At 35.7% G+C, this 27,238-nt stretch overlaps 6 protein-coding genes across 11 annotated transcripts in view; 3 read left to right on the plus strand and 3 right to left on the minus strand.

The window, feature by feature from the left end:
* The window catches only part of LOC132912584 (protein grainyhead), a 162,374-nt gene extending 155,551 nt beyond the window's left edge, over positions 1 to 6,823 (plus strand). For 3 of the 4 annotated variants that reach the window (XM_060970105.1, XM_060970106.1, XM_060970108.1), the window contains exons 14-15: positions 1,591 to 1,655; positions 2,775 to 6,823. In XM_060970105.1, coding sequence (XP_060826088.1) covers positions 1,591 to 1,655; positions 2,775 to 3,060 — 351 coding nt within the window. In that variant the 3' untranslated portion in view covers positions 3,061 to 6,823. The remainder of the gene's footprint in view (positions 1 to 1,590; positions 1,656 to 2,774) is intronic. The other variant, XM_060970107.1, reaches the window with a different exon arrangement.
* Positions 6,824 to 12,124: 5,301 nt separating this feature from the next.
* On the plus strand, positions 12,125 to 16,183 carry LOC132912587 (proclotting enzyme-like). The gene is made up of 6 exons (XM_060970112.1): positions 12,125 to 12,447; positions 13,767 to 14,080; positions 14,569 to 15,041; positions 15,286 to 15,560; positions 15,655 to 15,800; positions 15,873 to 16,183. The coding sequence occupies exons 1-6, from the start codon at positions 12,258 to 12,260 to the stop codon at positions 16,023 to 16,025; spliced, it is 1,551 nt and encodes a 516-aa protein (XP_060826095.1). The 5' UTR covers positions 12,125 to 12,257; the 3' UTR covers positions 16,026 to 16,183.
* On the minus strand, positions 15,073 to 18,912 carry LOC132912586 (serine/threonine-protein kinase greatwall). Of its 2 annotated transcripts, XR_009659240.1 has the most exons (4): positions 18,490 to 18,912; positions 16,545 to 18,408; positions 16,342 to 16,456; positions 15,073 to 15,161 (listed from the first exon to the last, which is right to left on the minus strand). XR_009659240.1 is itself a non-coding variant. In XM_060970111.1 (3 exons), the coding sequence occupies exons 1-3, from the start codon at positions 18,706 to 18,708 to the stop codon at positions 16,410 to 16,412; spliced, it is 2,130 nt and encodes a 709-aa protein (XP_060826094.1). In that variant the 5' UTR covers positions 18,709 to 18,912; the 3' UTR covers positions 16,260 to 16,409. The 2 variants fall into 2 exon arrangements, 1 of the variants encoding a protein (XP_060826094.1); XM_060970111.1 differs by lacking the exon at positions 15,073 to 15,161 and having other exon boundaries at positions 16,260 to 16,456.
* Positions 18,913 to 19,157: 245 nt separating this feature from the next.
* LOC132912588 (serine/threonine-protein kinase VRK1-like) lies at positions 19,158 to 21,677 on the plus strand. Its single transcript, XM_060970114.1, has 7 exons — positions 19,158 to 19,540; positions 19,698 to 19,750; positions 19,830 to 19,899; positions 20,028 to 20,224; positions 20,344 to 20,557; positions 20,630 to 21,327; positions 21,396 to 21,677. Exons 1-7 carry the CDS (start codon positions 19,384 to 19,386, stop codon positions 21,522 to 21,524), a joined length of 1,518 nt encoding a protein of 505 aa, XP_060826097.1. The 5' UTR covers positions 19,158 to 19,383; the 3' UTR covers positions 21,525 to 21,677.
* Positions 21,678 to 21,913: 236 nt separating this feature from the next.
* Positions 21,914 to 25,808, minus strand: LOC132912585 (ribosome quality control complex subunit NEMF homolog). Of its 2 annotated transcripts, XM_060970110.1 has the most exons (11): positions 25,660 to 25,808; positions 25,386 to 25,557; positions 25,115 to 25,317; positions 23,958 to 25,036; positions 23,723 to 23,903; positions 23,326 to 23,627; positions 23,112 to 23,224; positions 23,029 to 23,078; positions 22,648 to 22,942; positions 22,308 to 22,570; positions 21,914 to 22,233 (listed from the first exon to the last, which is right to left on the minus strand). In XM_060970110.1, exons 1-11 carry the CDS (start codon positions 25,713 to 25,715, stop codon positions 22,035 to 22,037), a joined length of 2,913 nt encoding a protein of 970 aa, XP_060826093.1. In that variant the 5' UTR covers positions 25,716 to 25,808; the 3' UTR covers positions 21,914 to 22,034. The 2 variants fall into 2 exon arrangements, with proteins under 2 accessions (XP_060826093.1, XP_060826092.1); XM_060970109.1 differs by having other exon boundaries at positions 23,029 to 23,224.
* A 324-nt stretch (positions 25,809 to 26,132) lies between these two features.
* LOC132912581 (small ribosomal subunit protein uS9) lies at positions 26,133 to 27,211 on the minus strand. The gene is made up of 5 exons (XM_060970103.1): positions 27,146 to 27,211; positions 27,004 to 27,048; positions 26,797 to 26,928; positions 26,449 to 26,563; positions 26,133 to 26,364 (listed from the first exon to the last, which is right to left on the minus strand). The coding sequence occupies exons 1-5, from the start codon at positions 27,152 to 27,154 to the stop codon at positions 26,219 to 26,221; spliced, it is 447 nt and encodes a 148-aa protein (XP_060826086.1). The 5' UTR covers positions 27,155 to 27,211; the 3' UTR covers positions 26,133 to 26,218.
* Between the last annotated feature and the right edge of the window lie 27 nt (positions 27,212 to 27,238).

Below are 27,238 nucleotides of genomic sequence, written 5' to 3' on the forward strand. Positions count from 1 at the left end.
AATCGTACCATTAAGACGTATTAAAGGTCGTGGTGAATAGGTGATCTCGAGTTAAAGAGATACGTCGAGAATGTCGAATGAAAGTTGTCTCTCGACGAAGGTTTCTCTTTCCTGGAAATTGAGGTTCAGTTTCTTCGAAAATGAAGCTTCGAACGAGGTCGCTATAGTCTACTTTATTCTCGGCACACTTGTGCGACCAGGATTTTCAATAACTTGTCGCGGATACAGTGGAATGACTGAAGAATGAAAATACACACAATCGCCGACAGATAGCAATCGAAATACTTGCAAATCGTAACCATGTCGATCAACGTCGAAGCTCCTGCGGTGGACGCTCGGTCGGTTCCTAAAGGGCAGGAAAATAGTAGCGGCAAAATCACACAAATACGCCGCGTACTCGCAGAAATGACAGCTAGGAACGTTGCATAAGTGAGCCACGTTAAGCCCGGGTGCGTTCGTGAGCGGCGATATCACTCGTATTCGTCGTCTGTCTCTATTTATACCGACGAGTACGTTTCGAAACCGGCACGGTAACAAATCCTCGGGTAGAAAGCGACACGCGGAACGTTTCGACGTTCGCGACGTAAACCGGCGATATCTTGACGTGGCCAATTTATCACATTTCCACGGAGCCATGTTCGATTTGACGCCTGTACCCCCGGTATGAATAATGAGTGATGCGCGAGAATAACACGAGATATACAAGATACACACCCATGTGATATATATATATATATATGTATATATATGTATATATATATGTATATGTATATGTATATATACATATATTATATAATATATAGGTATAAATGTTAGCTATGCATGTAAGGGCATATTACACCATTTTATTAATACCTGTTGCACCGTTCCACTACGCTGATATTAATATTAATGCGCATGCATCACTCCTCCAAAATCCTTACAATAATTAATACGGACCGGAGCGCGGTGAATCACGCGCACGGATCATTAACCCCTGTGATCGCGAGATCGATGGTTTCGACGTTAGAGGTGCCGTTCTTTATATTTCTTTTTTTCTTTTTTTGTCTTTTTAACATTGTACATTATTGACCAACTGTACACGTTCGCAAGGTCGCATTGTTGTAATAACGATGAGAAGTGGCAGAAGAAAAAAGTGGAAAAGAAAATCTATCTTTTACCGCGTCCTCCTTTCTCTCCGTAAATCGTACATTTGTCATTGCTTCTACAGAAGTAATTCCCTTTCTCCATAGCAAACCGATCATGCTAGCCAATAATTCCCGTTGAAATTGATCAATGAATTCCTTGATTTATGTACAGGAAACGGAAGATCGCAATTTTTTCTCTATGTCTCTTACATTTCTTCTCTCTTTATTTTTTTTTTTTTTTTCATTATTTTGTCTTCGCTTCCTTCATCCTTTATCTTGCCCGTCAACTTTATTCTATCCCTGATATCCGTCGGTCTGTTCGTTTTCACTGAGCGTATCACGTCGTAATAAAAGAAAAAAAATTAAGAAAAAGAACCTCCTCGGTTATCGAGCACGAGTACCCAGACCGATGGTCCGCAAACACTGTCAAAATTCTAATGTTCTACTTTTTTCTATTTTACAGATTGAGTCAAAGTACAAAATTGCATCCTCGAGTATTAATAACCTCTATCGCAAAAACACAAAGGGGTAAGTTTAGTAGAGTGTCATCTTTACTTGCATGCACCGCCCACACAGTAGTGCATGCCATAACGGTGACATTGCCTGACTCTCTCCGATTGCCTGGTTTGCTAGTCTCTCCCTAACTTCCGGAATCGACACACCACCCTCTATACCTCCTATACAACGCATTTGATAATATTTTTCTATCTCTCTTTCTGTCTCTCTATCTATCTATCTAACTATCTATCTCTCTCGCCCGTATATTTCTCTGTCTTTTCCTATATTCGCTTCTTTTCTTGGTTGTCCTCGCCGCTCTGATCTTTGATCGCTATTTATTATTTTATCTTTTTCTAACGTTGTTCACCACCATACCATTCGTTCATCCTGTAGAATCCTTGTTGTCGGCCACGCTGATTCAACGTCAGAGTACTCGTGTGTCTCCCTCGACTTCACCAGACTAATCCACTAATCTCTCTCGTGTCCTTTATTTTTCTTCTGTCACGACCGCTCACGCACGCCTGTCTGCTCGCTTCTCTAGACGCCTCGCCTTGTCTAGTGGACCAATGCATGCCTGTATACCTCTCAAACGCATCACGCACTTGGCTCGCTTGAGTCGCTGTGCTTCTCGTGTGCTCCTCTTATTTCATTCTCTCCTTTCTCTCTTTTTGGGTTGAGTGATCTTTCCTTTTTACATGGAATAGCGTCTTGCTTGCTGTTTACTTTGGTTCACTCTTCGATGACTTTGGAACCATGGCGTTGATGCGGTCGACAGATTTGCCGATACTTTTTCTTCAGTGTAGAAAGTATCAAGCCTGTCGTACCATGAACGCGACCAAAGGTCCCATTAACCGTACTCTGCTTAAAATATCAATCGTCACACGAAACGAAAACAAGCTCAGACAGAATGCGATAGAATTGTTTCCTGCCCCTCAACACGAAACACCAAAAGTAATCGAAATCTCTCGTTGTATCGCCGTATCACCCAATAATTTCATATTTCGCTGATTCTTTCAAACAACACCGTTTTTTTGTTTCGCCGTTTTATTTACCGTCGAATATCCTCCCTCGATTTTAAGCAGGGTAACCTCGAGTCACCTTGTTCCATCATTTCCATTATTTAATCATCCTTTTCTTCTCCTGTTACAGAATTACAGCGAAAATTGACGACGACATGATCCGATATTACGTGGACGAGGACCTGTTCCTCCTGGAGGTGACCCACTCCAGAGTAAACCCGGACCCGAGCAACGAGCGTAACCCAGCCAATCCTGGGTCGCCCGGTGACCCTGGTGATCCCGGGGAACCACCTGCCACAGCTGGATACGACGTCACCCTGATCGAGCTACCATCGTCGCCGGCGCACATAGCCCACTCGCCGCTCACGAATTCCGCGCATGGCCACGCGCACGTTCACGAGAGCGGCAACACGTGAACCGTCCGTGCCACCAAGTACGCAAGAAAAAAGGACGAAATAATGAAATTAAAATGAACAGAATTTACCGTACGTGGCTCTCGTCGTTTTGCGTAAACAAGTCTGAGATGGACAAAAGCAGCCGTCGATGGTCGCGAGGAATCGTCGACCCGGTGCAATGTGAAAGGATAAATTGGACAGTTCGACGGGAGAAAGCTCTTCAGGGACCTGCGTTTGAGAAATCATTCGAAGATGGCGTTCGAGTGCGACTTAAGAATCGGAAGAAGAGATTGAAGAAGTAGAAGACGAAGAAGAAGAAGATGTTTCAATCTAGTGGATGATAATCGCCACTTTACCCCACCAGTGCTTATATTTAAGAAATAAGTTTGTAGAAGTTGGAGGAAGGTAGAGAAGAAAGGGAGAACAATAGAGTTTGGACGTGTAAATCGGACTGGGAGGTACGAAAAGGATACTCGGAATTGTTCTTCGTACCGTACAATGTAAATGTCAAAAGTAGAGAGGAACGTTCGTTAGTTGATAGTGACCGTCTTGTGCAACGTCTTGAACGATCTTGTCTGTTTTCATAACGATATACAGGTAGTTTCGCCGATGTAGAGAATTTCGTGGACACGGAGTGGTGTTTGGTCGATTGTACTTGATCTCGAAGAGATGACGAAGCTTTATTTACGATACCGTCTTTTCTCTTTTGTTTTTCGTAGAAATAGTTATGTCGATAACAAGGCTCTTTTTGGTCAGAGATAATCCATGAAAAGAAACGTACCTCGTGTGCACGAAATATGTAGCGATCGAACAGCCTGTATTCGCGTAAACGTCTTCGATACGAAGCACAAGATCGAAGCTAGAAAGTATATTCTCTAGCCATGCAAGGCAACTCGTTATTTTATATATATTTTTCTTTTTTGTTTGTTTTCACTTGTGAACAATTTATACCGATGGTTGTTAGCTTCTAGAGATGGAACGTTGCCGTCGTAGTTGAAACGCGATGGCTACATGTAAATCAATCAAAATTGATTTAAGAAATTCCCGCCCTATCCCCGTTACATATTAAGTTATAGATTTATATATATATATATATTATATATATACGTATGACGTATAAATGTATATGCAGAGAAAATGTCACTCTATTTTATCGTATCGTCGGTTTTAGAGTTTAAAGTCTTGTTTATACGTTTTTAAAAAAACCGATGGTCGGTGTTTCGACTGGTAGACGTGCACGAAGCAAGCTTATTTTATACCAAGACTTGTACGTAGAGCTAAAAAAGTATAACTCTGAACGTCGCCATTCCAAGATAGACGGGTGCCATCGAGCATTTTAATCTCTTTATAATGTTAACGCTCATACAACGTTCAGCGATATTGTAAGTTCTGTCTGATTCTTGATTAGGATTCTCGAACAGACGCGATAGTGTCATATCCCATTCGAAGGTTAAAGACTCTTCTTTTGCATTTCCAGCATTCCAGGTTAGTCGAAGGAGCTCACCTTCTTCCATCAACTGTCCATCTTTTGTATCTCATGTGTTATTTATACCGAGTTAACCCGAGAATCCCAGTAGAGCCGTGTAATACATCGATTAAGGTATCCCTTAGGTACTTCGCTATCATTCCAGAAATCTCCTGAGTATCCCAGGATCCTTTGATATTATACAAAGAGCAAGTATTACTCTCACTGAAATACGTAATTTCTCTTTTCGTTTTTTATTTTTCGTTGAGATCGATCACGAAGAGAGGATGATAAATACACGTTTAGAAGATCAGTAGGTACGTTAAATATCCAATGGAATTGCCACGTCATTGCAACGAGCATTGCAATATTTAGAGTAGGTTAATATAGACGAATACGTTATATTGGTATCTGTAACGAGTTTCTTAAGAACATTCCTTCCTCGAACATTAGACAATCCTTTGAGAACAAACCTCTATTTCAATATAACAAAATAGTTAAAATGAATATATTGATAAAATAAAAAGAAGGAATTCTAGAAAATATTTCGAAAGAGTATGTACTATGATCATGAATATATATGAATATTAGTTTTAATTCTTATGATTCAAGACTGTTTATAGAAATCGTTCTCAAAGGGTCCAGCTATTTATAACGTGTAATCCCCGTGAAACCCAAGTTTATCTTGATTATGGCAGGACACAGAATGTACACAATGAACATAATTAGTGACTCTAATCAATGCAACGTCGTTGTCATAGATCCAAAACAAGCGGCAAGATGTAAGAATTGTCAATAGCCTGTGGTTATGTATCGTTCTCTTTTTTTTTCTCCTTTTTTGTATTAAGGTGAAACAACATTAACGTGCCACTGGTAAAAGCAAACACTGGTTTCGTCGTCACGTACATCACGTGGTTTTTATTGTAAAACCACGCTCGTATACATGTACACATACACGCACACATCTACACACACGCATATACACCGTTCATCTGCTATAAAAGTTATCGATAATTAGTTCACATTTAGGTTGGACTAGAGAGCATCGTGATCGCGACACACACCACTGTTATCCCCATTTTTGTTCTTGCATGAAACGACACAAAAACGAAGGGAGAAGGAAGAGATACTTAAATCATATACACACCCTATACATAATATCACGACGATATCAAAGCAAGGATCAAAATACGCTTGTAAAATGCATATTATTATATGAGTACTATATTTTGTTACATCTATTGCAAGGCAGCATATAGTTTGATATTATTAATATTATTTGATTTTATTGACTAGAGTTACATAATGCGTATATTATTATGATTATAATTATTATTATTATTATTTTTATACAAGGGATGCGTGTATTCATGGTGCGAGAATGAAAGTAAAGCTGACAGAGGGGTCGAAACACAGAGAAGAGAAAAATAATACGAGAGCGAAAGTGAAGATGAGAATGAATGGGAAGATTGATCAGTATGCCTGAAGAAGAGTGAGGAAAGAGGAAAAGAATCGTGTTTTACGATCAACGAAGATTGTTAGTGTTGCTCCATGACATTTTTTTATTCGTAATTGATATCTTCCCCCCAGCCCATCCCCTACACTCACATCAAACACCATAAACTTTACCCACCCTGAACCTTCGATCGCCCAAATATAATAACTTTCGTCATTACAGATGGATCTCGCAAGGGATTCGTCGTGTGTGCGTACGAACGGTTTCGTCGATGAACGATTTTTATTGCTATCGTATCATCCCTTATAATCCCTTACGTTTATTAATATTATTAATTAATGATATATCATGAAAGGCAACCGTGTTACAGTCACGAGAAGACCTCGATCGCTATCAAAACCAGTGAAGAAATGTTAAAGTTAGTGTAGAAAATTGGTTGTGAAATCAACTACTTTTTAAATCTCTTTTTCTTTCCGTGTTAACGTTAGGAACATTGCATGGTAGTATAGAAGCGAGTATGTGGTCTTCCCGTGATCGTTTCCCAGCCGTCTCGATATCGTACTTAAATGACGTAAACGACGATGCGAAACGAATCCACAAGCTTCGCCTTATTTGTTAGAAATGTACCCGTGTAAGAGGAGGAATGTTAAAAACCAGCCGATTTCAAACTGAGCGCGCGCAGTATACTGTTTTGTTAGAGGATCGTGAAGCCAGACAAGTTGCGGAACAGATAATGATGCGAGAATATCGAAATATAATAGCCGTTTTCGCGTTGTCTTGCCATCGTGAGATTGTGCCAGAGGTGATATTATATTACGCTGTTTATTGCAAACAATAAATATTATATTAGTACGTTTTATAAATTGTGCGTTTTTATTGTCCCTTGCGTGAAAAACCAAGACGGGGACTTTTAAAAAATATCTTCTCAAGATCGTGCAGGGCTACCTTAAGGTTTTTCTGAAGATTCTTTAAAATTAATAGTTGCTAGAATATTATATCAAAATCAATTGAAGGCCACCGCAAAGCCAATCAAAATCAACTCAAGAAGATCTCCTCGAAGTCACTCAGGATCATCATCGAGCTTCTTCAATCCTTTTGAAAATCATTTCAAGGATTTTAAAGGTCGTCTAAGAGCATTCGAGGATCATTCCCAAATTGTTAAAGTTTATCTGAAGATCGATTCAATTCCTACGAGTTCAAGATTGTTTAAATGTTTGTTAAATAATTTGGTTAGTAAATAAAGAAATTTGTGAACAAGTGCAACGTCCCGATTTTGGAAATAAAAGATATAATTTTATAATATTTGAACATAATTCTTGTTAATTTGCAGAATATTTTCTTCCTGCCTTTGTGATCTCTTGCTCCATCTCGAACAACACAGAAATAAAAGATATAAAGAACAAAGCGACAACCATAAATTTGGATGAGCAGAAACTGTCAGATAATGCTTCGAAGTAATTTGCGGGCTTTTAGTGTCGGAATTTCAGGTGGTTCAAAGTTATTTTTACAACATTCACTTATAAAAATGGAATTTCGTTAATGTATCACCCGGCAATGTTTGTTAATCGTCACATTATCTTAAAAAGAGTTTACGTGTATACCGTGATCAACACGACTTTATCCGATAAAATCTTACATTCTAATCGTTGTCGCTTTAGACAGTAATAAGTCAAATATTTAACAGTTACGTATAATTTATAAAATTTACATAGGTTGGAAATACGATCCATAAATTTGATACCTTCTACTGAAACTCGAATACATGCGTTCTCGTCACCAGTCGTGAGAATATAACATCTACGTGTAGACAGACACTGTGACGATCGTGAAGGAATACACGACCTTGTAGTGGGGCACTGGCCCTGTAGTAAATTATCCGCGCTTCATACATTTGTATTGCGCCTTTAAACCATCTTAATTACATATAATTATTGAAATTACATACGTGCTTCATATTAAAAAAATATTTTCTCCTCCTCCTACTTCATATAACAATATCCTATAATTGATAAAAGTTACATATAATAATATAGCACATAAACCATTAACCCTTAAGGGTCATAACGAGTGAAAGTTTGCCGCAGCTCATCGTTCTTAAATAAAAAAATTACCAAAGTCAAACAAGTAGAGTCGAACGTTCTATTATTATTCGGTACTAGATAAAGACTAGAAAAATTATTGTTTGCAACAGTAATAAGGACGATAATACTAAAATAAAATTCTCACCAGGTGAAATCTCATCTACGATAGCCTTTAAGGGTTAATGCCAGTATTCATAAAGGTACACTCTTAGCTCTTCCATTAATTACACGCTGAGGATGTCACACGATTTGTTTGCAAACATTTTTACCAAACCTGCTTTCTTGATTCTCCCAAGGCCCGGTTGAGAATCAAGAAAAAGAATGGCTTTATGCCGTATCTTAATACTTTATGGCTATACAATAAAAAGCAGCCCTGTCGCAACCGGTTTCCACGTTCCAGGAGAAGAACCATCGTGATCCAATGGTAGCGTCAATGCAAAATCTTGAACCAAATTTTATGTATGCACCGATAAATATCGAATGCATCTTACAAATTTGTTAGTCGATTGATCGTTACTGCTCGTACGCTGGTCGTCGAATCTCAATCGACTTCCTTTACGAATATTGGAGCAATCTCGATAAGGATGACGCTATATCTCAATACAGGTGCTTGATTAAATTAATCTGACGGAAATTGTTGAATCTTCTAAATATACAAATTAGATTTTGAGCGGAAAATAAACGCTTACAACGAGATTCTTCGAATAATATTATAATTCAAGGGGTGGAGAGGAGGGAAACGTTGTAACGTTGCGTCGAAACGAATACCATGTAATTGTGGACCAAATTACAAGTTCGTCCCTCTTTTCCTTTTTTCTCCCAGCTACATCGGTTCGCAATTAAGCGTGATTCGATAACATCGTTATAATGTTATTAAAATTCTAACAGCCGATAGACAATGAAACTAAAGTGTTTTTCTACGAAACAGAGGATCAGTGGTCTGAAATCTTCTAATCCCCTCGGTGACAAATGGCTCTCAAGTACTTTGAAGACAGTCTGGTTTGATATATACAGTCATATAACGTATAGTCTTTCTGCCGATTATCAAACTTTCCTCTTTCCAATTCATTAACGGAATTGTTAATGGATTTAGGTAACGAAGAATATTATCCGCTTAAGGAGACTTATCAAAGAGTAAAAGAGGGAGAAGACCAACTGAAAAAGTCTATTTCAAAAAAAGTCCACAGAATCGAAATGAAAAATTTTAAACTCGTTTCAAAGCTGCGTCATTTTAAAAGAATGTCATATGTATCTTTTAAAGATATTCCCAAAGGTTATGGCACGATTAAATAGGTTTCGCTCGTATTATGAATAACTAAAAATCAAAGCTGAATCGCAAATCAGATACGCTGAACAACTCGGTGACGCAAATTATTAATAGCCTGACTTGGAAGAAAGAGCGAGAGATTCAGAGGAGAAAAAGTAAAACTTTACCTTGTTTTTTCCTCTCACCCTTTTAAGGGAGAGTTCAATGAACCACGGAATGTGAAGTTTATATCCATCTCAAGGACTGGCACTGTCTTCTTTCGCTCTTTTTTTCTGAATCGCCGCCCGCGTACTGCATTTTCGTGAAAAGGATCATTCACGCGTGTCCGAGCTAAACATAAAAAAAAGAAATAAGAGACAATGATAGAGAAATATTTCTCAATAAACTGTAAAATCTATTTTTATAATTTCGTTTATCGTTACCTTCTCTACAATTTGTAATTGATGTTAAATTCTCATTTCCAACATTATTTCCCCATTAAAGTCTTAAATTTGTGTAAATACGATTTGCCTCTTAAAAAAAAGTTCAATGAACCGCGGAATGTAAAGTTTATATCCATCTCAAGGACTGGCACTGTCTTCTCTCGCTCCTTTCTTCTGAATCGCCGCCCTCGTACTGCATTTTCGTGAAAAGAATCATTCACGCGTATCCAAGCTAAACATTAAAAGATAAGAAACATTGATACATAATTACTCGGTAAAGTGTAAAATACATTTCTATAATTCTCTTCATCATTACCTTTTCTATAGTTTTTAATGGATGTTGAATTGTCATTTCTGACACTCTTTCGCCATTAGAGTCTTAAATATGTGTAAATGTGATTCAATTCTGAAACTAGTTATACCTTGATTCATTAGTGTCAGATGACTTATTCGTAATTGAGTTCTTTAGGAGGCATGGAACAGACAGCGTTAAAGTCTCATAATTAAGAAATTGAAAAGATTTAACAAGCTGCTTGCATTAAAGCACCAATATGGATTCAGCGCGTAAATTACTCCATCGTTACCACAAACTTGTTTCTTTTATTCTAAATACTCTTCGGTTACATCCATTAAATTAAACCATCAAACTGAAATATGCTAATTCCAAATATAAAACAGCATGATAGATCAAGACCTCTGAGCTTACTCTATAAACTTTTTTCAACTTTACTAAGTAAACGTTTGACCCTGAAAGTATAATATTAAATAAATTTTAGGCATTTTGGCCAACATATCATCAAAATTTCTATTTCATTTTCAAATTAAACAGATATTCTTGCTATCCATTTAAATTCAATATTTCAATAATATCGATAAACTAAACTTCGTACACCTGTTGCTTAATTTTAACAGTTAGTATAGATTTAGAAAATTACTCCCTTTTTGATCATACCATATCAAAGTCAGAAAATCGATGAAAACAGATTTACCAAGTTTTACAATATCAAATATGATATATTCCGATTAAAAGATTAGGATAGAAAACAAAAAAAGGTATCTGACCGATATCAAGAAAGCGACACACGCATGGTTTGAAGAAATTCCATTCATTGTGGTCAGAGGGAAATGCACGCGTACATTGGCATTAGCGATGGTGCACGAGGAACACGCGATTGGCAAGTTCACGGCCGTCCCTTACGTGCAGCCTTCTCCTCGGCCTCTTCAAGGCCAACACGAGAATCGTACTCTCTATGCAAATGCCTATGAACTCGACATTCACGATCGGCACCGGATTTCATGCGACAACACAAATCAAAGTTAAGCCGGTTCCGTCACACCACTTACATAATCAGTGAATTTCTATTGAAACTGTCTCGACCGCGAATCCAGAACGAATTTTGTCGTACAAATTCCATTATATATTCCTGATTCATATCGACTAACAGTACAGTTGTCCGTTACCGAACGTAGAAATTAGATACAATCATCGAAGCGTACCAATAAATCGTATTATCGATAGAATATTCATTATACCGGGAAGGAAAAACGATTGTCCGATGTAACAGGCTGTAAAACGAGCTCTTCGTGGACGATTGACAGCTGTTCCGTTGTCATTAATCGAATGGTTAGTTGATTGATCGACCAGTGCTCCGTCTGATCATATTCGGTACAATAAGAAAAGTATCCTTTGTCAACAGCGTGTGATTCGTTGTCAATAGAAACAAAAATCTGTTCATAAAAGGGAAGCATTGTTTACATTAGTAAGATTGTAATTTAAATTGTTAGCGATGGTGATCTTCGTGTAATATTATAAACGAATGTTATTATTACACGAGCTTATATTTTTGTAACTTACACAACAAATGAAAGAATTCCTAAAAATTGGAGGACGTATAACAAATATAATATTGCACCAGCCTGCAAAGATGCTTTACGCTGTCCATTACCACCACGAGGAAGGAAATAAACTGTAAAATATAAAAATATAAAAACACGTCGAATATAATTTAACTTAATCGTAAAGAGTAAACAGAGGATTTATACGTAGATGATTCACGCTCTCCGCTGTACCATGGAGCCTAAGAAACTTCCGAAGAAGCACTCAAACATCCGATGCAAAACGAACGTAACGTGACCGAACCAGGATAGGCCGAAGCCGGTTGGATCTTTCAATCTGCCAAAAATTAGCATACCGTCAGCTCCGATTCTGGCATCGCGTGGTCCGCCCACCCTTTTTCTTCGCGGTGTGCTTCACGCAGATGCCTCGAGGTGTTCGCACGCCCGCTAGAAGAAGACGAGAAGAACTCGATGGTGTCTCGTGGCTTGTGTCGAGCCTACCGGGGGCAAAGAACAGCGTCGATCCACGAGAGGGGAGGACAAGCCCGTTATAAGCACGAGCACCGGCTATTCAGCAGCTTAGCAACTTAGTGGCGGTCCCAGGATCCCTACCGGTAACACAGAGCCTTGAACATACTTGTGCTCCTTCTCGTTACGCGTTCTTATCTCGCTTGTTTCCGTTTCTCTGGGGATGAACCGACGACATCGAGCGTCGTCGCTAACGACGCTACTGTTGCTCGTCGTACAGACTATTGTTACAATTTTGTTGATCTCTGTTAGCATAGAAGCTAATGATCCAAAGAGTAAATCAATCGTTACTGAGTCGTCGTTCGAAGAAGTCCAACAAGGGGAGGAGGATGAAAACGCGGTGATCATTGACGGTGAGTGTCAACGGGTGGTTTCCTCAACCTATACACAGTTCAGTTCGTTGCAATCCATATTTGAATAAACTGAGTAGGTAAGAATTTTAGAGGATTGCTTGACATCGTTAAACTTTTGATCGAAGAAGCGAAGAAATTCGTCTTCTTGAAAATTGATTCGTATACATCTTTCTGCAAAATTAATTCATATGCGTCTTTTTGCAAAATTGATCCATATACAATAGAAAATTTAACCAAAGAGGAGACTGTTTTATTCTTTAGGTAGTTATACGTTTACGAAGATGTTTGAACAGAGTAACTAATGGTAGTAATTAACATCGATTAGCCTGTCACGGTATCGTTGAGCGCCTCGCTGATGGCTGAGTATCAATCACCTGGAAGGATCGTGACTGGAGGAACAGAGATAGGGAACTCGTTCGGGTTCGTTGCTCGAAACCACGGTGGCATTCGAATTTGTTCGTCGCGATGATAACGATACGTGAGAATTATCGAAGGCGAATTGCGACATGTGATCGATCATGCGTGCGTTCCATACACGGCGAACGGAAGTCTTCCAGGCGCGCGTATCGCCGTATGTGTGCACCTGTGTGTCAGCCTGTGGGTCAGCGAACTCGCTGTCAAGAATCTGGATGGAATTCTATTGTGATACGACTGTCTTGACCGATCGGCTTAATAACATTCGATGATATAACGAATTGATCTTCATCTCACCGGAAGTGAAGTGGGTTACTCTCTGAATCTGTATAGCAATTAAGATTTCTTGTGCAAATCGCGTGCAATCTGATAAGATTATGTTTGTACCATCCAAATTGATGTGTATCTACAAATATCGATAAAGATGTTAGAATATTACAGATTATTTAATCTTAATACTGCCACTTCAATCTATATTGCCACTTTGATGAGACATAAAGATACACTTTTTTTTATATCTTTCGATAGTACGAAGATTAATGAAGGAAGACACGACAAAATAAAAAAAATAGAAAGATTCATGAAGTATCAATCCCATTGTTTTCTTGCGAACATGTCACGCAGATACATACCATTACACGACACGGACAATCTACATTCATTACAACGGTAGACGATGTGTCATTCTTTGTCAGACATTGTTCATTCACACATGTAAACACGGTTCTACGTGCTGTATTCTTAGTGTAAGTAGATTCTTCGTTAAACACGTTCGTAAACCGATCACGAACAACTTGGAAAAAGGCGAGTGAAATTAGCATTAGAAAAGAAATACCTGACCGACGAAATAATTAATTTTATCATTTAAAATACGACGAACCGAAACTTATCGTTCTCTTATTTAGCTGCCAGTGATGCGGACGCTCGGCTCGAGACGAGAGACGGTCGTGGTATTTTGTGGAATGGAGTTTCCAATAGCGACTCCTGCCTCACGTCGAAAGGCGAAGTTGGTCGTTGTACCAGCTTCAAAGAATGCTATCCATATTTTAAAATCCCTGATCTGAGCGCTCTTGATGGCTGGGTTCTCGGTGTTTACGACACCTGCAGCTATGTACGGGATAATAGACAAACAAATTTTGGAATTTGTTGCTCTAATATACTTCCGGTCGTTACACCACCGTCAGATAATAATGAAGATCCCACTATAGAAAATGCTCAGGTAAATAGCATACTCTGGTAAATAACTATAAATATGAATTTATGATGCGCAGACTACATATGTTTATGCAAATTTTATGATAACAGTTTACTTTGGATATTTTGCACGTTTAAATTTTCCTAAAATGCATAAAAATCTGCAGCCTGCTAAACAAAACGTGTTGCTGAAATCAAGTGTTTCTTCACGTTTCTTTCATGATTTCTTGGATGGAATTATAGATCTTAGTTAGTTACCAGGAACTCGTAAAAATAATACGTGATACGAATCGGAAACGATCTATCTAACATAGAAAGTCACACTACGGGTGTATCTATCGAACAATGCGGTTTCGCAAACAGATTTTTACGACTCTACTTTACTACCGTGTGCAATTCGCATTTAGCCATTGTTCGCCGTGAAATCTTCGACTCTCGCTACTACATGCCCCGTTACTCTCATTGAAACGGTATTGTTTAATATTTTATGAAGATTCTCGTTCGATATTTCAGGAAGAGAGTGCCGATAAGAAAGACGAAGATATGACCGTGAAACCAAGACCGCAGACACCAGGTTCCTGGCCACCACCGATTCCCACGCATCCACCTGATCATACTATACCACCGCTACCTACTCATCCATCGTTCGAATTGCCGACATTCTCTACGATAAAACCAGTTCTAACATCGAAAAAACCTAGCGTCGCAACGACCTGGCCGACGAAGAAACCCGCCTGGTGGCCACCAAGTACGTCGTTCGCGTCAACCACCAGCGAGAAACCTCTAGGAACTATTTCGAACATCGATACGTCTCAATGCGGAGCGAAGAACGGTAATCAGGACCAGGAACGGATCGTAGGCGGTCAGAATGCTGTCCCTGGCGAATGGCCTTGGATAGCGGCGCTCTTCAACGGTGGACGACAGTTTTGCGGTGGTTCGCTCATCGATGATAGACACATTCTCACCGCAGCTCATTGCGTTGCCAAGTAAGTCCTCCGAAAGACGGACCCGCATGACAAAATCATCTGGTCTTCGTATTTGTGTATGATATTTGTGCTTCGATAATCTTCTTCCGTACTTCGTATTTGTGCTTCGATAATCTTCTCCTGTAATAAATAATAATTATTAGAATGATGAATCTATGGAAAAATTACATTTCCCCAGGAAAAAAGGAGATATAGTTGCATAGAGTTTAAACATACAAATAAATCTCGATTACTATACTTCCAGCATGAATTCCTGGGACGTTGCGAGATTAACGGTCCGTCTGGGAGACTACAATATCAAAACGAACACGGAGATCTCACACATCGAACGACGAGTTAAACGAGTAGTTAGACACAGAGGTTTCAACGCACGCACTCTGTACAACGATATCGCATTGCTCACCCTTAATGAGCCTGTTCCATTCACGAAAGAAATACGACCCATCTGCCTGCCGAGTGGCCCGCAATTATACATTGGATGCACTGCTACGGTCATTGGCTGGGGCTCTTTGAGAGAAAGTAAGACAGTAAAACCGTGAAACACTAAAATTATGTTCATAAAATTTCTAACTTTCAGGAAAATTCACAACTTTGAAATATTTTAATTTTTAAGGTGGACCACAACCAGCAATACTACAAAAGGTGTCAATACCTATCTGGTCGAACAATGAATGCAAATTAAAATACGGTGCAGCAGCACCTGGTGGTATCGTAGACAGTTTCTTGTGTGCAGGCCGAGCTGCAAAAGATTCCTGCTCGGTTTGTATTGTAAAATTGTTTTGTTGCATCATCAAGCTTGAATTTTTTCACAATATATTTTTTATTTAACAGGGCGACAGCGGTGGTCCTTTAATGGTGAATGATGGCCGCTGGACGCAAGTAGGTATCGTCAGCTGGGGTATTGGATGCGGAAAAGGTCAATATCCTGGCGTTTACACCAGAGTGACGCATTTCCTGCCTTGGATTCAAAAAAATTTGAAGTGAAACTCGCGCTAGAAGATACATTAGTCCTACTTAAGTATTTTGTTATTCGTAATTTTCAGCCTCGCATCATCGAACTTGACATAGCGTCATGTAAAATAACGAAATTCATAGACTACTAAAGATTTTTTACATAAATAAAAATGATATCATTCTTATAATTTATTCTTGTGCAATTTGTTTCACGAACCGCTTTTAAGCGGAACATTCATCCAAGGATAAGTAATTACACAAAAATTCTACATTGTAACAAAATATTTTATAGTACTATACATGTACAACTATATAAAAAATAGTTTAATACTATAACAATCTTTACGTTATATTATTCCTGTCACAAAGTAGGCCGTAGATATTTATTTCCCCATCAATGCTATACTTTAAGTATTATGTGTCGCAATTGCTCACGTTTAAATGTTGCATGATGTTCCGTGCTAGAAAACAAACAAAAACAAGGTTTAGTAATCAGACATCAGACTAATAACGTTATTCTTCGTAATATGCTGTATAATTTAAAATTACCTTGAAAATAGCATGTATCGTAATTATCATCGGGTTGCGGTATAAAGGGGGGCGTCGCTTTCAGCGGCTCGTCCCAGGCAAAATTCTGGAAAAGTTTCATAACTCGCACTTCTTGCGCAGAAGGACGTTCATATTGATCCAAAGTGAGAAGGGCATCTATGGCTTCTACAGCAGCCGTCGACAAAGCTTCCTCTTCCTCTGGCCAAGGAATGTCTCTGGCGAGAATATTGGAAAACACAGCTTGCGGTGTTTCGTCGTTAAACGGCGGAACACCGGTGCAAAACTCAAACAGGCATACACCTAAAGCCCACCAGTCCACCGCATATCCATGACCTTGTTTTAAAAGTAATTCTGGAGCGAGATAATCAGGAGTTCCAAGTATGCGATCATCTGACCGATTAACACCGGCTCTTCTTACCGATTTGGGAGTTCTGTAAGGTGTGTAACTATTACCAGAAGATGCCGGTGTCTTTATGGGAGATATGCCTTGAGGCGACCGATGTTTGTCCAAGTTATCGCCTACAGGTATCTCAGGAGCCGACTGCGACGTATGAGCCATTGGAAGTTGAAATCGTGTTGTCTTAATTAAACGTGCTGTTCTTTCCTCACATTTGTCCTCATTTTCTTCGCTGTAACATCTCTGTTTCACAAATGACACTGGTGTACTGAATGCAACTCTTCCGCTTTCTTGTACTTTAGCAATATCAGTACTATTGTTAGTTTGTTTTATCGATTCGGAGATAGTAGAATTGATCGGACTCCTAGAAAATATGCAACCACGATTCTTTCGTTTTGGTGTTTTGTCGAGATCTAGATCTATTGCATTTAATTCACATGTTAGGCCTGTTGTTACACTTGCAGCTCTTTTTCGTTTCGCGCCTCTAGTAAACGTACATGTACTTAATGGACTAATATGAGAAAGAGGTTGCTGAGATTGTTCAGCTTCTAGCGTGGATTCGTCCTCATCTTCTAAATTTTGATTCACTTGACTATTCACTCGAACCGAAGTCGCTTCGCATGTATGATAACTCCCGGAGCTACTTTCTTGATCATAGTCGATATTCTCAACGATAACATTTTCCTGATGTTTCATTAACTGAAGATCTTCTGCTGATTGAAAAGGAGTAATACCAGACACTAGGGAATAATCTCCTGACGCGACAACGGAAGAAGCGACTGAAATCGGTGATACTTGGGTTTTGGTACAATTTTGTTGCAGAGCAGAAAGTAAATTAACACCAGGTGTACTTCTATCGCTAAGATTAGATTCACTCGTAGATCTTTGTCCAGAACCGAAAGATAAATGCGACGTCAATGAAAGAAGCTGTCCAGGAGTCCTAGCGCAAAGACTAGGTGTGCAATTAACTAAATCCGATATTTCCAGATCTCTATGTAAAGATATTTTACTAAGCCCAAAATCTGTCAGCTTGACATGTCCTTCTTTCGACAAGAGCATATTATCTGGTTTTAAATCCCTATGTACAATTCCATGGGAATGAAGATATTCCAAAGCAAGACATACTTCTGCAGTATAGAAAGCTGCCATGGACTCTTCCATGTAACCATATACACCAAGCAAGCTTTTAAGATCCCCACCCACCATGTATTCCATTACTAAATAAATGCTACTAACGGATTGCAATGAATAAAATAATTGTACACAATATGGGCTATGTGTTAAAGCTAATGCATTCCTTTCAATGATCACTTGCGAAGCCATATTCTTATTTATCATTTCATTTTTCTTCATTACTTTAATAGCATATACTTTTTCAGAGTTTGACTTTTTATATCCAAGGAAAACTTTGCCAAATGCACCACGGCTAATTGGTTTCACGATCTTAAAATCCTGTATTTCTGGTACCTAAACATTAAATATAATATCAAGTAGTAAAGTCAGTTTTGATATTTAAACAATACTGATTAAATAATAATACATATTTACCTTTGCTGTGGGATTAACAATTTTAGATATGGTGTTAAAGATAGAATTGTTGATTTGTCTGCTCGCCGATCCCTGTTGCGGCGTACACTCCCCAGATAGTATTTCACGTTCACTTTCTGAGTCATTGTAATTTGCACAAGAATTTTCGTCGTCTGTTTCATTAATTTGTTCATTACCATTTAGACGTAAATTTGGCGAATCAATCGCCGCTTCTTCCATTTAAAAAAATAACCTAACTTAATTCCAACGAATTACAAACTTACGTAACGAAATTTAAAATATCGAAACTTCGATTCATAAAATAATTCGACAATACGAAAAGACTGAAGTTTTATTCATCGTTCCTTTACATTTTATGTCTTCCACTTATGTACGTAAATTAACTTTAACGGTTATCTGACATATTTGAAAATCAACATCTGTTCGGCATTTCAAGCGGCTTGAAGTAATCAGAACCGCCAACGATAATTCTTTTTTACTAACTAACGTTATATACTATAAACTAGATGTACTTAATGACTAACAGTAAATTTTACTATGATTGAAAAAAATAATGAATTTAAATTTATTATATACATCACAATCAATGGATTTTTTTAATAATGCTTTCGTGTGCATAGGAACTTCCGTGATCTTGAAACGGTTGCACTGAAGACGTACAATTCCCGCCATAAAATTTTTTGTATTTACAGCAGCTCAAGAGCTCTGCAATTGTGAACGAACAGTCATTACTCAATGTATAGTGTGCAAAATATTTATTTAAGTAAAAGTTTGCCAATTTGTTTAAATATTATTATATAGTACTTAAAATTATTGTTAGTCGTGTATCTTTTTCTTCGTAAACACCACACAATTCTATACGTATTGTAATAGTACTTTTTCGATAACCTTATAATGTCTGAAAAGGTGATAAGAAGAGCACCTAAGAAAAAAGGAGCATATAAATTGCCAGATCCGATATCTGTCGGTGAGATATTAACAGATATGGCAAAAAAGCAATGGATTCTTGGCAAGTCGATCGGTATCGGAGGTTTTGGTGAAATTTATTCTGGTATATATTCATATCTAACATTGATCTATTACTACTCTTATGCTTTTTATAATAAATACATTCTTTATACTCCCCCCCTATACTTTATAATTTATTGTGTATTAATAGAAAACATATATAGAAAGGATAATCATTTAATTTTTAATAACAATTACAGCTGCACCTTATAATGGGAAAACTCCAAAAGAATATACTAATGTAATTAAAATTGTAAGTATTACTGGCTTCTAACTATTTATCATTTGATTATTTGTTCCATGTGAAATCCTTTACATTTTCAAAATTTTAGGAACCACATGGAAATGGACCATTGTTTGTAGAAATGCATTTTTATATGAGAAATGCTAAATCAGATGAGAGTAAGTTGTTTAAATTTTAATATTTAAATATGAATTACTTTGATATTTAGATTCACTTCTTCCATTTTACTTTATATTTTTGATAAATTAGTATAAAAAAGGAAAGAGTATTACATGATTGATTTTAGTTAATAGTTGGAAACAGAAAAAGAAACTTACAACTCTTGGTATGCCACAATATATTGGTTCTGGAAGTCATGAATATAAAGACATAAAATATCGATTTGTAGTAATGGATCGGTATGGCACAGATTTATGGAAACTGTTTGAAGCAAATAATAGAAGATTTCCAGAACACACAGTATACAAAATAGCTTTGCAAATAGTAAGAGGCAATCCAAAAAACAGTTTAATTCATTAGTTTATAAATCAATTTAAGCATTATAACTATTACTTTTTAAAAATGAATTATTACATTTTATATTATATTTAAAATTTTTTTAGGTAAATGTATTAGAATATATTCATTATAAAACATATGTACATGCAGATATAAAAGGAGCAAATTTACTATTAGACTTAAAATCTCAAAATCGAGTTTATCTAGTAGATTTTGGATTGGCTTCTCGTTATACTACAAAAAATGAATATAAACTAGATCCAAAAAAAGCACATAATGGAACCATTGAATACACCAGTAGAGATGCTCATATGGGAGGTAATCATTCTATGAAATTTAATGTACTGAATAATATAATTTTAATAATATACATATTTTTACATATTTTAGTACCGACAATGCGCGGTGATTTCGAAATTTTGGGTTACAATATGATTCAGTGGTTATGCGGTTCACTTTTATGGGAGAAGGATTTATCAGACCCAGTTACAGTACAAAAACAGAAAGAAAGAGCTTTTGATAATATTTCAGAATTTTTAAATAAATCTTTCCATAAATCAGTTCCAAATACTATATATAAGTACATGACTTTATTAGCAAGTATTAAGTTCAATGAAACACCAGATTATGAAAAGTTTAAAAAAATACTGACCGAAGGATTAAAACAATTATCACATAAACCAGATGGAAAACTGGAATTTAACGGTGATGTTAATTCTCAGAATGAAGTAATTCCAAAATCTACTCCACAAAAAATGAAAAGAACTATCGAGAAAAATAGAAAAAGTCCTCGTATACAATCACTAAAAAATTCAAGTCCTATGAAAAATCTTGATGATAGTACTGTAGGAATTGTAATAGACAAAAAACGTGCTGGTTTAAAGGATATTAAACAAGCATTGGATGAGATTGATTCTGATGAAGAATATGATATAAAAATAATTAAAAAAGCAAAAAGGATCCCCAGTTCTGTAAGTAAATATAATGAAAAGAGCCCAGTTAAAAAAAATCCAGTCAAAAAGACTTCAGTTAAAAGCAAGGAAAGAATTAATAGAAATCGCATCATAGAATCAGATTCTGAACCAGAGGTAACATGTGCACTTTTTAAATTTAATAGCATATATGTACATGTATTACTTATATATTATTTATGTAGATTATATCAAAAGGTACTAAATCACGGCCCATCAATGTTCCAAGCGTATCACTTAAAAATACAAGAAGTCGACGAAAAAATGTACTAATGGATGAAAGTGTTTCTGATGAAGATATGTTTAGTACATAATTTTAATATAAGTGTGAAATAAATGTGTATGTTTCAAATGCGTTTATACGCATTAGAAACATTGTTTGGATGAGCTTTGTACATTATTGTATTTATAGCGAAATTTGTAAAACTGATGATATTTTGATTGTGCAAAAGAAGTGTACCGTTTGCAAGTGCATTTCATATTTTATAATCATATTGTACTAATTTGCATTGTTTGAAGAAATCAATATATTTTGATAAATACAATAAGGAATTGTACAAAATATAATTGTAGAATTAGTAATTTATGTAATTCTGTGCTGATTGTTAAGCAGAATTAATCTTTCATATTTATGTAAGAATAAAGTACATTATGTAAGTTGTTTAAAATTATGGCATATAATTGAAGTCTTAAACAAACAAAATATTATTTAAAAAGATTTATCGTTATATAACTTCTGTACAAGTAAATCACTCTACATATACATATACAAATATACGTTTGTTTATTAACGATGTTTACTTTACTTAATTGTACTTGGACACTTATTTTTTAAGCTTCTGTATCTGTGGTGCACTTATCTTGACTTTTCCGGGAATATTTCTAGCTATTGTATCCTCTCTTACAGCTTTTAATAAGTCTTTTTCTCTTGAAGTAATTTCTTTATCTTTCATAAAAACTGTTATAGCAGTCTTAACTGCTTTTCCTCTCCTACCTGCACCTGGCGTTAGCTTTACCTTAAATCTAAAATATTGTAAATATATAGTAAATAAAAATTTTAGTGTAATGTTATATAAAAATAAACTTGTTTAACTTACTTATAATTTAATACAGTGTTATAGGGTGCTACCACCGGCACAGCAAATAATAATTCATCTTCTGAAACAGGTTTTCCTGTTAACTGATCTAACATATCTACTTCGGGTCCCGGACCTGGATCTTCTTCTTCAATGTTTTCTACAATTTGAATATTTTGTGGTGCAACTGGTTTCGCCATACCCTTCTTCTTTGTTTGTTGCTTTGGCCCAGATGGATCTTTATTTTTATTTTTTCTTTTATTTTCTTTTGCAGCACCTGCTGACTAAGGATCATTACATTATTATGTGAGAAGCACTTTTTTGTAGCATAAATGTAATTAATTACTGAGATAATATTTACTTGAAGAACTTGCATAAATAATCTTCTATCTTCTTCATCTTGATCTTTATATTTTTCTTTCATTTTTTTTAATCTTCCTTTTTGTCCTCGTTTTAACACAGCCTGATCGTTTTTTTTAGGTTCTATCTCAATCCTTTCTTTATTGTCTTTTTTAAGAGGAAGCTTCTGTTTTATTCCAGAACTCTTTTGCGTATTCACATTTATTATTACGGGCTTATCATCGCCTAAATAAATTACATCTAAATCCTTTTGTGGCATCACTGTTGACTGATTATTATCAACATGTAATTTCACCCTATAAATGTTATTTCAATAATTTATTATATAAGTAACATAATTTTTAAACATAAAAAATTATGATGAATAAATCATAGAATTTACTTTGAACCAGAAACGTCAATTCTAATTTGTGTGTCGGGAAATTGAGTTAGATTATTTTCTTCATCACTAACATCTTGATTAACATTATTTTCTTCATCACTAACATCTTGATTAACATTATTTTCTTCCATAATTATATCTACTTTAGATTTCTCTTGAATAGAATTTAAATTATTCTTATTTTCAGGCTGCTCATCTATTTAATATGAAAGTATACAATATGAATTAATAACAATGAAATTTATCTTTTTATGTATTTACATATCATTTATACATTTATATAACATAACACTTTACCTTCTTCGGAATCCCCTATTAATTCGATTTCTCTATCTTCTTCAATAAGAGAATCTGTGTGTTCACCTTCATCATCAATAACTCTGACTCTCCTTTCATCTTTATGTCTTTCAATTGAACTATCTTCTAAACGAAATAAGAATCCCAATCCCATCACTAATTGACAAGGTGGTAGGTAATTCTTTTTTCCACGAATCATGAAGGATCCGGTAGTAAGATATTCACCAGTTGGAGCCGTTTTAGATACTTGATCATTATAGACCCACCATGCCCCTGCTACTATTTTAGCATCCCATGCAATACTAATATCAAAATTATAATGTTTTAAAGACATATTAGTATAATTAAATATTAGTATAATTAGTATTAGTATACATAGGTATAAGCATTTATGTACCTGTAAGCAACAGCCATTGTGCCCGCTTCAGCTAAAGTTTTTGGAGGCACTGAGTCACTACCAGAATTTTTAATAACTACAGAACTAGCACCAGTTAAATCCGCGTGAACATATATATCTCCAGACTTAAGGTATCTCTTTACTATCAATTCATTTTGCTGTTGATCCCTTCCACCAATAACTACAAAGTCACAAAATTATTTCCGTAAATATTATATATTTTCTACTAACTTACCAAGATAATTCTCAGAACTAATAAACCAATAAAATTTTTCAAACCAATATATTTTCCTTAGTTTATTAATACTGTGAATAGTTTGGACTTCTTTTAGCGTTTGTTTTGTCTTCTTTTCTGCCGATTTTAGGGCCTTATCTTGCGATTCTATTGTTTTTTGTTGCTTTTTAGCTGCCGATCTCTTCTGATTGTAATACTTTGTAGCATTTCCAAAAGCTGTATCTGCTAAATCAATGTCTATTAACATAGGTTTTAATTCTGATTCCTCATCACTATCTTCATAAGGATCATGTAATAGTAAAGAAATATGATTTGTTTCTAATTTTAATTGTTTAATTGCAGATGCAACAGGATCTCCTCTGCTCTCTGCTTCTTTTAACAGCACTTTTATATCAGGCCAAGCCATTTGATTGGCAAGGGCACTTTGTATGGCTAATATAGCATTGTCCACCAAAGCTTGATTTCTAGAAATTAGTTCTGCTTTTTGTTTATCTAATTCTTGAGTTTTCTCTAAACTTATTAATCTTTGACCAAGATCCTTTTTTACATTTTCTAACTTTTTAAGGGCATCTCGTTCTTGTTGCAAAGCTTTCAAGTCCAACTTTTGACCTTCCATTGTGGAAAAATATTCATCTACTGCAACATCAAAAGAATCAAATTCCTTGTATGGATAATCTATATATTGTTGGAATAAAAATGGATGAAATTCAATATTAGTGTATATGAAGTCTTCTTCGCCATCTGTAGTTGGTTTTAATTCCTTTTTTTGAATAATGTAACCTTTTGAAACATTTTTTCTAGCAAAACTCATCATTTCATTTGCATATTCTAATGCCAGAATTAATTTTGGCATATGTTCTGCAACATTAAAATCTTTGCCAATTTTACAACCCAGTGTAAATCCATGTTTTAATAAAACATGATCAATTACACTAGAACCAAATTCTAGAAGAGGATTTAGTAATTTTTTCAAGCTTTCTCCAGTTTTAGCATTCTGTAGGTGTTGTTGTATATTTTCTATTGGTGGCATTGTATTTTGATGAGCACAATCCATAGGATATTTTTCTTTAACAGCAAATCTAATCATTACATACTTTTTTAATCTCTCATAATTACACGATAATTCCATTTAATGTTTAACTTGCATTATAACTTACCTGATCTTATCTCCTTCTATATGAGGCCTCAAAATATTTACAATAATCATTTCGTGATCTGTCAACACTATGTTCCCACGATCATATAACTCTAAAATTACATGATATGCTACTTCACCACTTCCAAATTGCAAATCAATTATTCGATCTACTCCTATTTGAGTGAGACTTTCAAGTCGTTTATTTTTAAGGTGTTTACGCATCTACAAAAAAAGCATGACAAATAAATGTTTTTCTAAACAAATCGTCCAGATCTTATAATATAATGTACCTTCATCGAAAATCCTGATGGCACTACATTTTTAGGCCATTCAAATGCCGTTGTATGAATTCTAATACCAGATTCTAATAAAAGGACACATTTTTCTTCACTTCGTTGAAGACGTATGAGATATGTTCGATGATCAATATCGTAGATTTGATATACGCGCATACCAATAAACCTAAACGTTGAAATTGGCATGAAATTACTTAAAAACACTTATTTTACATACTTTATTTTCTAACCTTTATGCACGAAAAACAACATTTTAACATTTACTTACTTTTGCAGCTCGCATATCGTAGAAGTAATGTCATAGGAATTAAATCTCGTTTTCATTTTTATACGTATATTATTCCTTTTTAATTAAATTACTGACACGACTTATTTTCATCTGACACTTAGCTCTCACGTTTCATACATATCACGCATTAGTGCGCGCGCTATATATATATATATATATATATATATATATATATATTCTAGATATATACAATAATAATATATATATTCTATATATATATTAATATATATATAACTGTATATATATATATGTAACTGTACATATATATGACTGTATATATATGTACACATGCAAACTCACATTTTTGCAATATTTATCTTTTACGAATATACTTTCAGTAAATGCAAGCAATAGTACTTTTAAAATATATGTATATATACTATATCTAATGTATATATCTATACAAATAAAATTTTTATCATAATGAAATGCTATATTTAACAGCAAAAAAGTATAGGTATATAAAGGAATGCAAGGAGTTTTTTTTACATTTTTTATTCAATTATATGAATACAGTATAATATGAAATTTGCAGGTGTTAACGATAAGATTTCTGGTATCGTGCTCTTGCACCTGGACCACCAAATTTCTTTGGTTCGCACCGCCTTGGATCGGCAACTAGAAGTGTACGGTCATACTGAATAAGGATATCTTTTACTTCCTTTTTACTTGCTTCATCAACATCTAAAAAAAGATATTTCATATGAATAAAATGTATTTGCAATATGCTTATATGCATCTAATGTTAAATTTTTCATCAATACTTACACTTTTGATAATATGCCACGAGAGCCTTAGAAATAGCTTGGCGAATAGCATAAATTTGTGCTACATGACCACCACCATTTACTCTTACTCTAATATCAACTCCAGAGAACTTTTCCTATACAAGAAATCCAATAAATATAATATTACTAAAATAAAGATGTCTTTAACATAGTCAATATGAGGCATTACATCAGTATTATGATTTTCATAATCATAAACAATCAGTTTCGGAATAAGAAAGCATCACAGAAAAATACAAAGAAAATTTTGAAAGTTATTTTTCTGTCATCTAAACGAACATAGATATTTCTAGAATTCAATGGAATTGACATATTATCGAATACTTACTTTGCCGAGTAACAAAATAGGTTCTTGTAATTTATACTGTAATACTCGAGGTTCAACCAATTCCAGGGGACGTCCATTTACTCGGAGATTTCCACGGCCTCGTTTGCAGTAAGCGACCGCGGTTGCGCTTTTCTGTAAATAAACGTGTACATTTAGAGGAACATGCGCAAACATAACCCTACTCGTTTTTTGGTATTTAACACTCACTTTGCGTCCGAAAACTTGGACTGATTGTATGGGCTCTTTCTGTTTCTAAAAATAAAATTAAATGTCAGCTTGATATCGAATTGAATATTTATTTCATATAGAGAACGAAAAATTTATAGAATTTGCGATAGGAGAAACCTACCTTTTGCATGGTGTTAAGTTCGTCGTGGAAAGGAAGTTGAACGGTGTTTGCTGAACGACCACGATGTTTTCGGTACGAACTACACTAATCAAA

Source organism: Bombus pascuorum, chromosome 12 (genome assembly GCF_905332965.1).
Source record: "Bombus pascuorum chromosome 12, iyBomPasc1.1, whole genome shotgun sequence".
Classification (NCBI taxonomy): Eukaryota; Metazoa; Arthropoda; class Insecta; order Hymenoptera; family Apidae; genus Bombus; species Bombus pascuorum.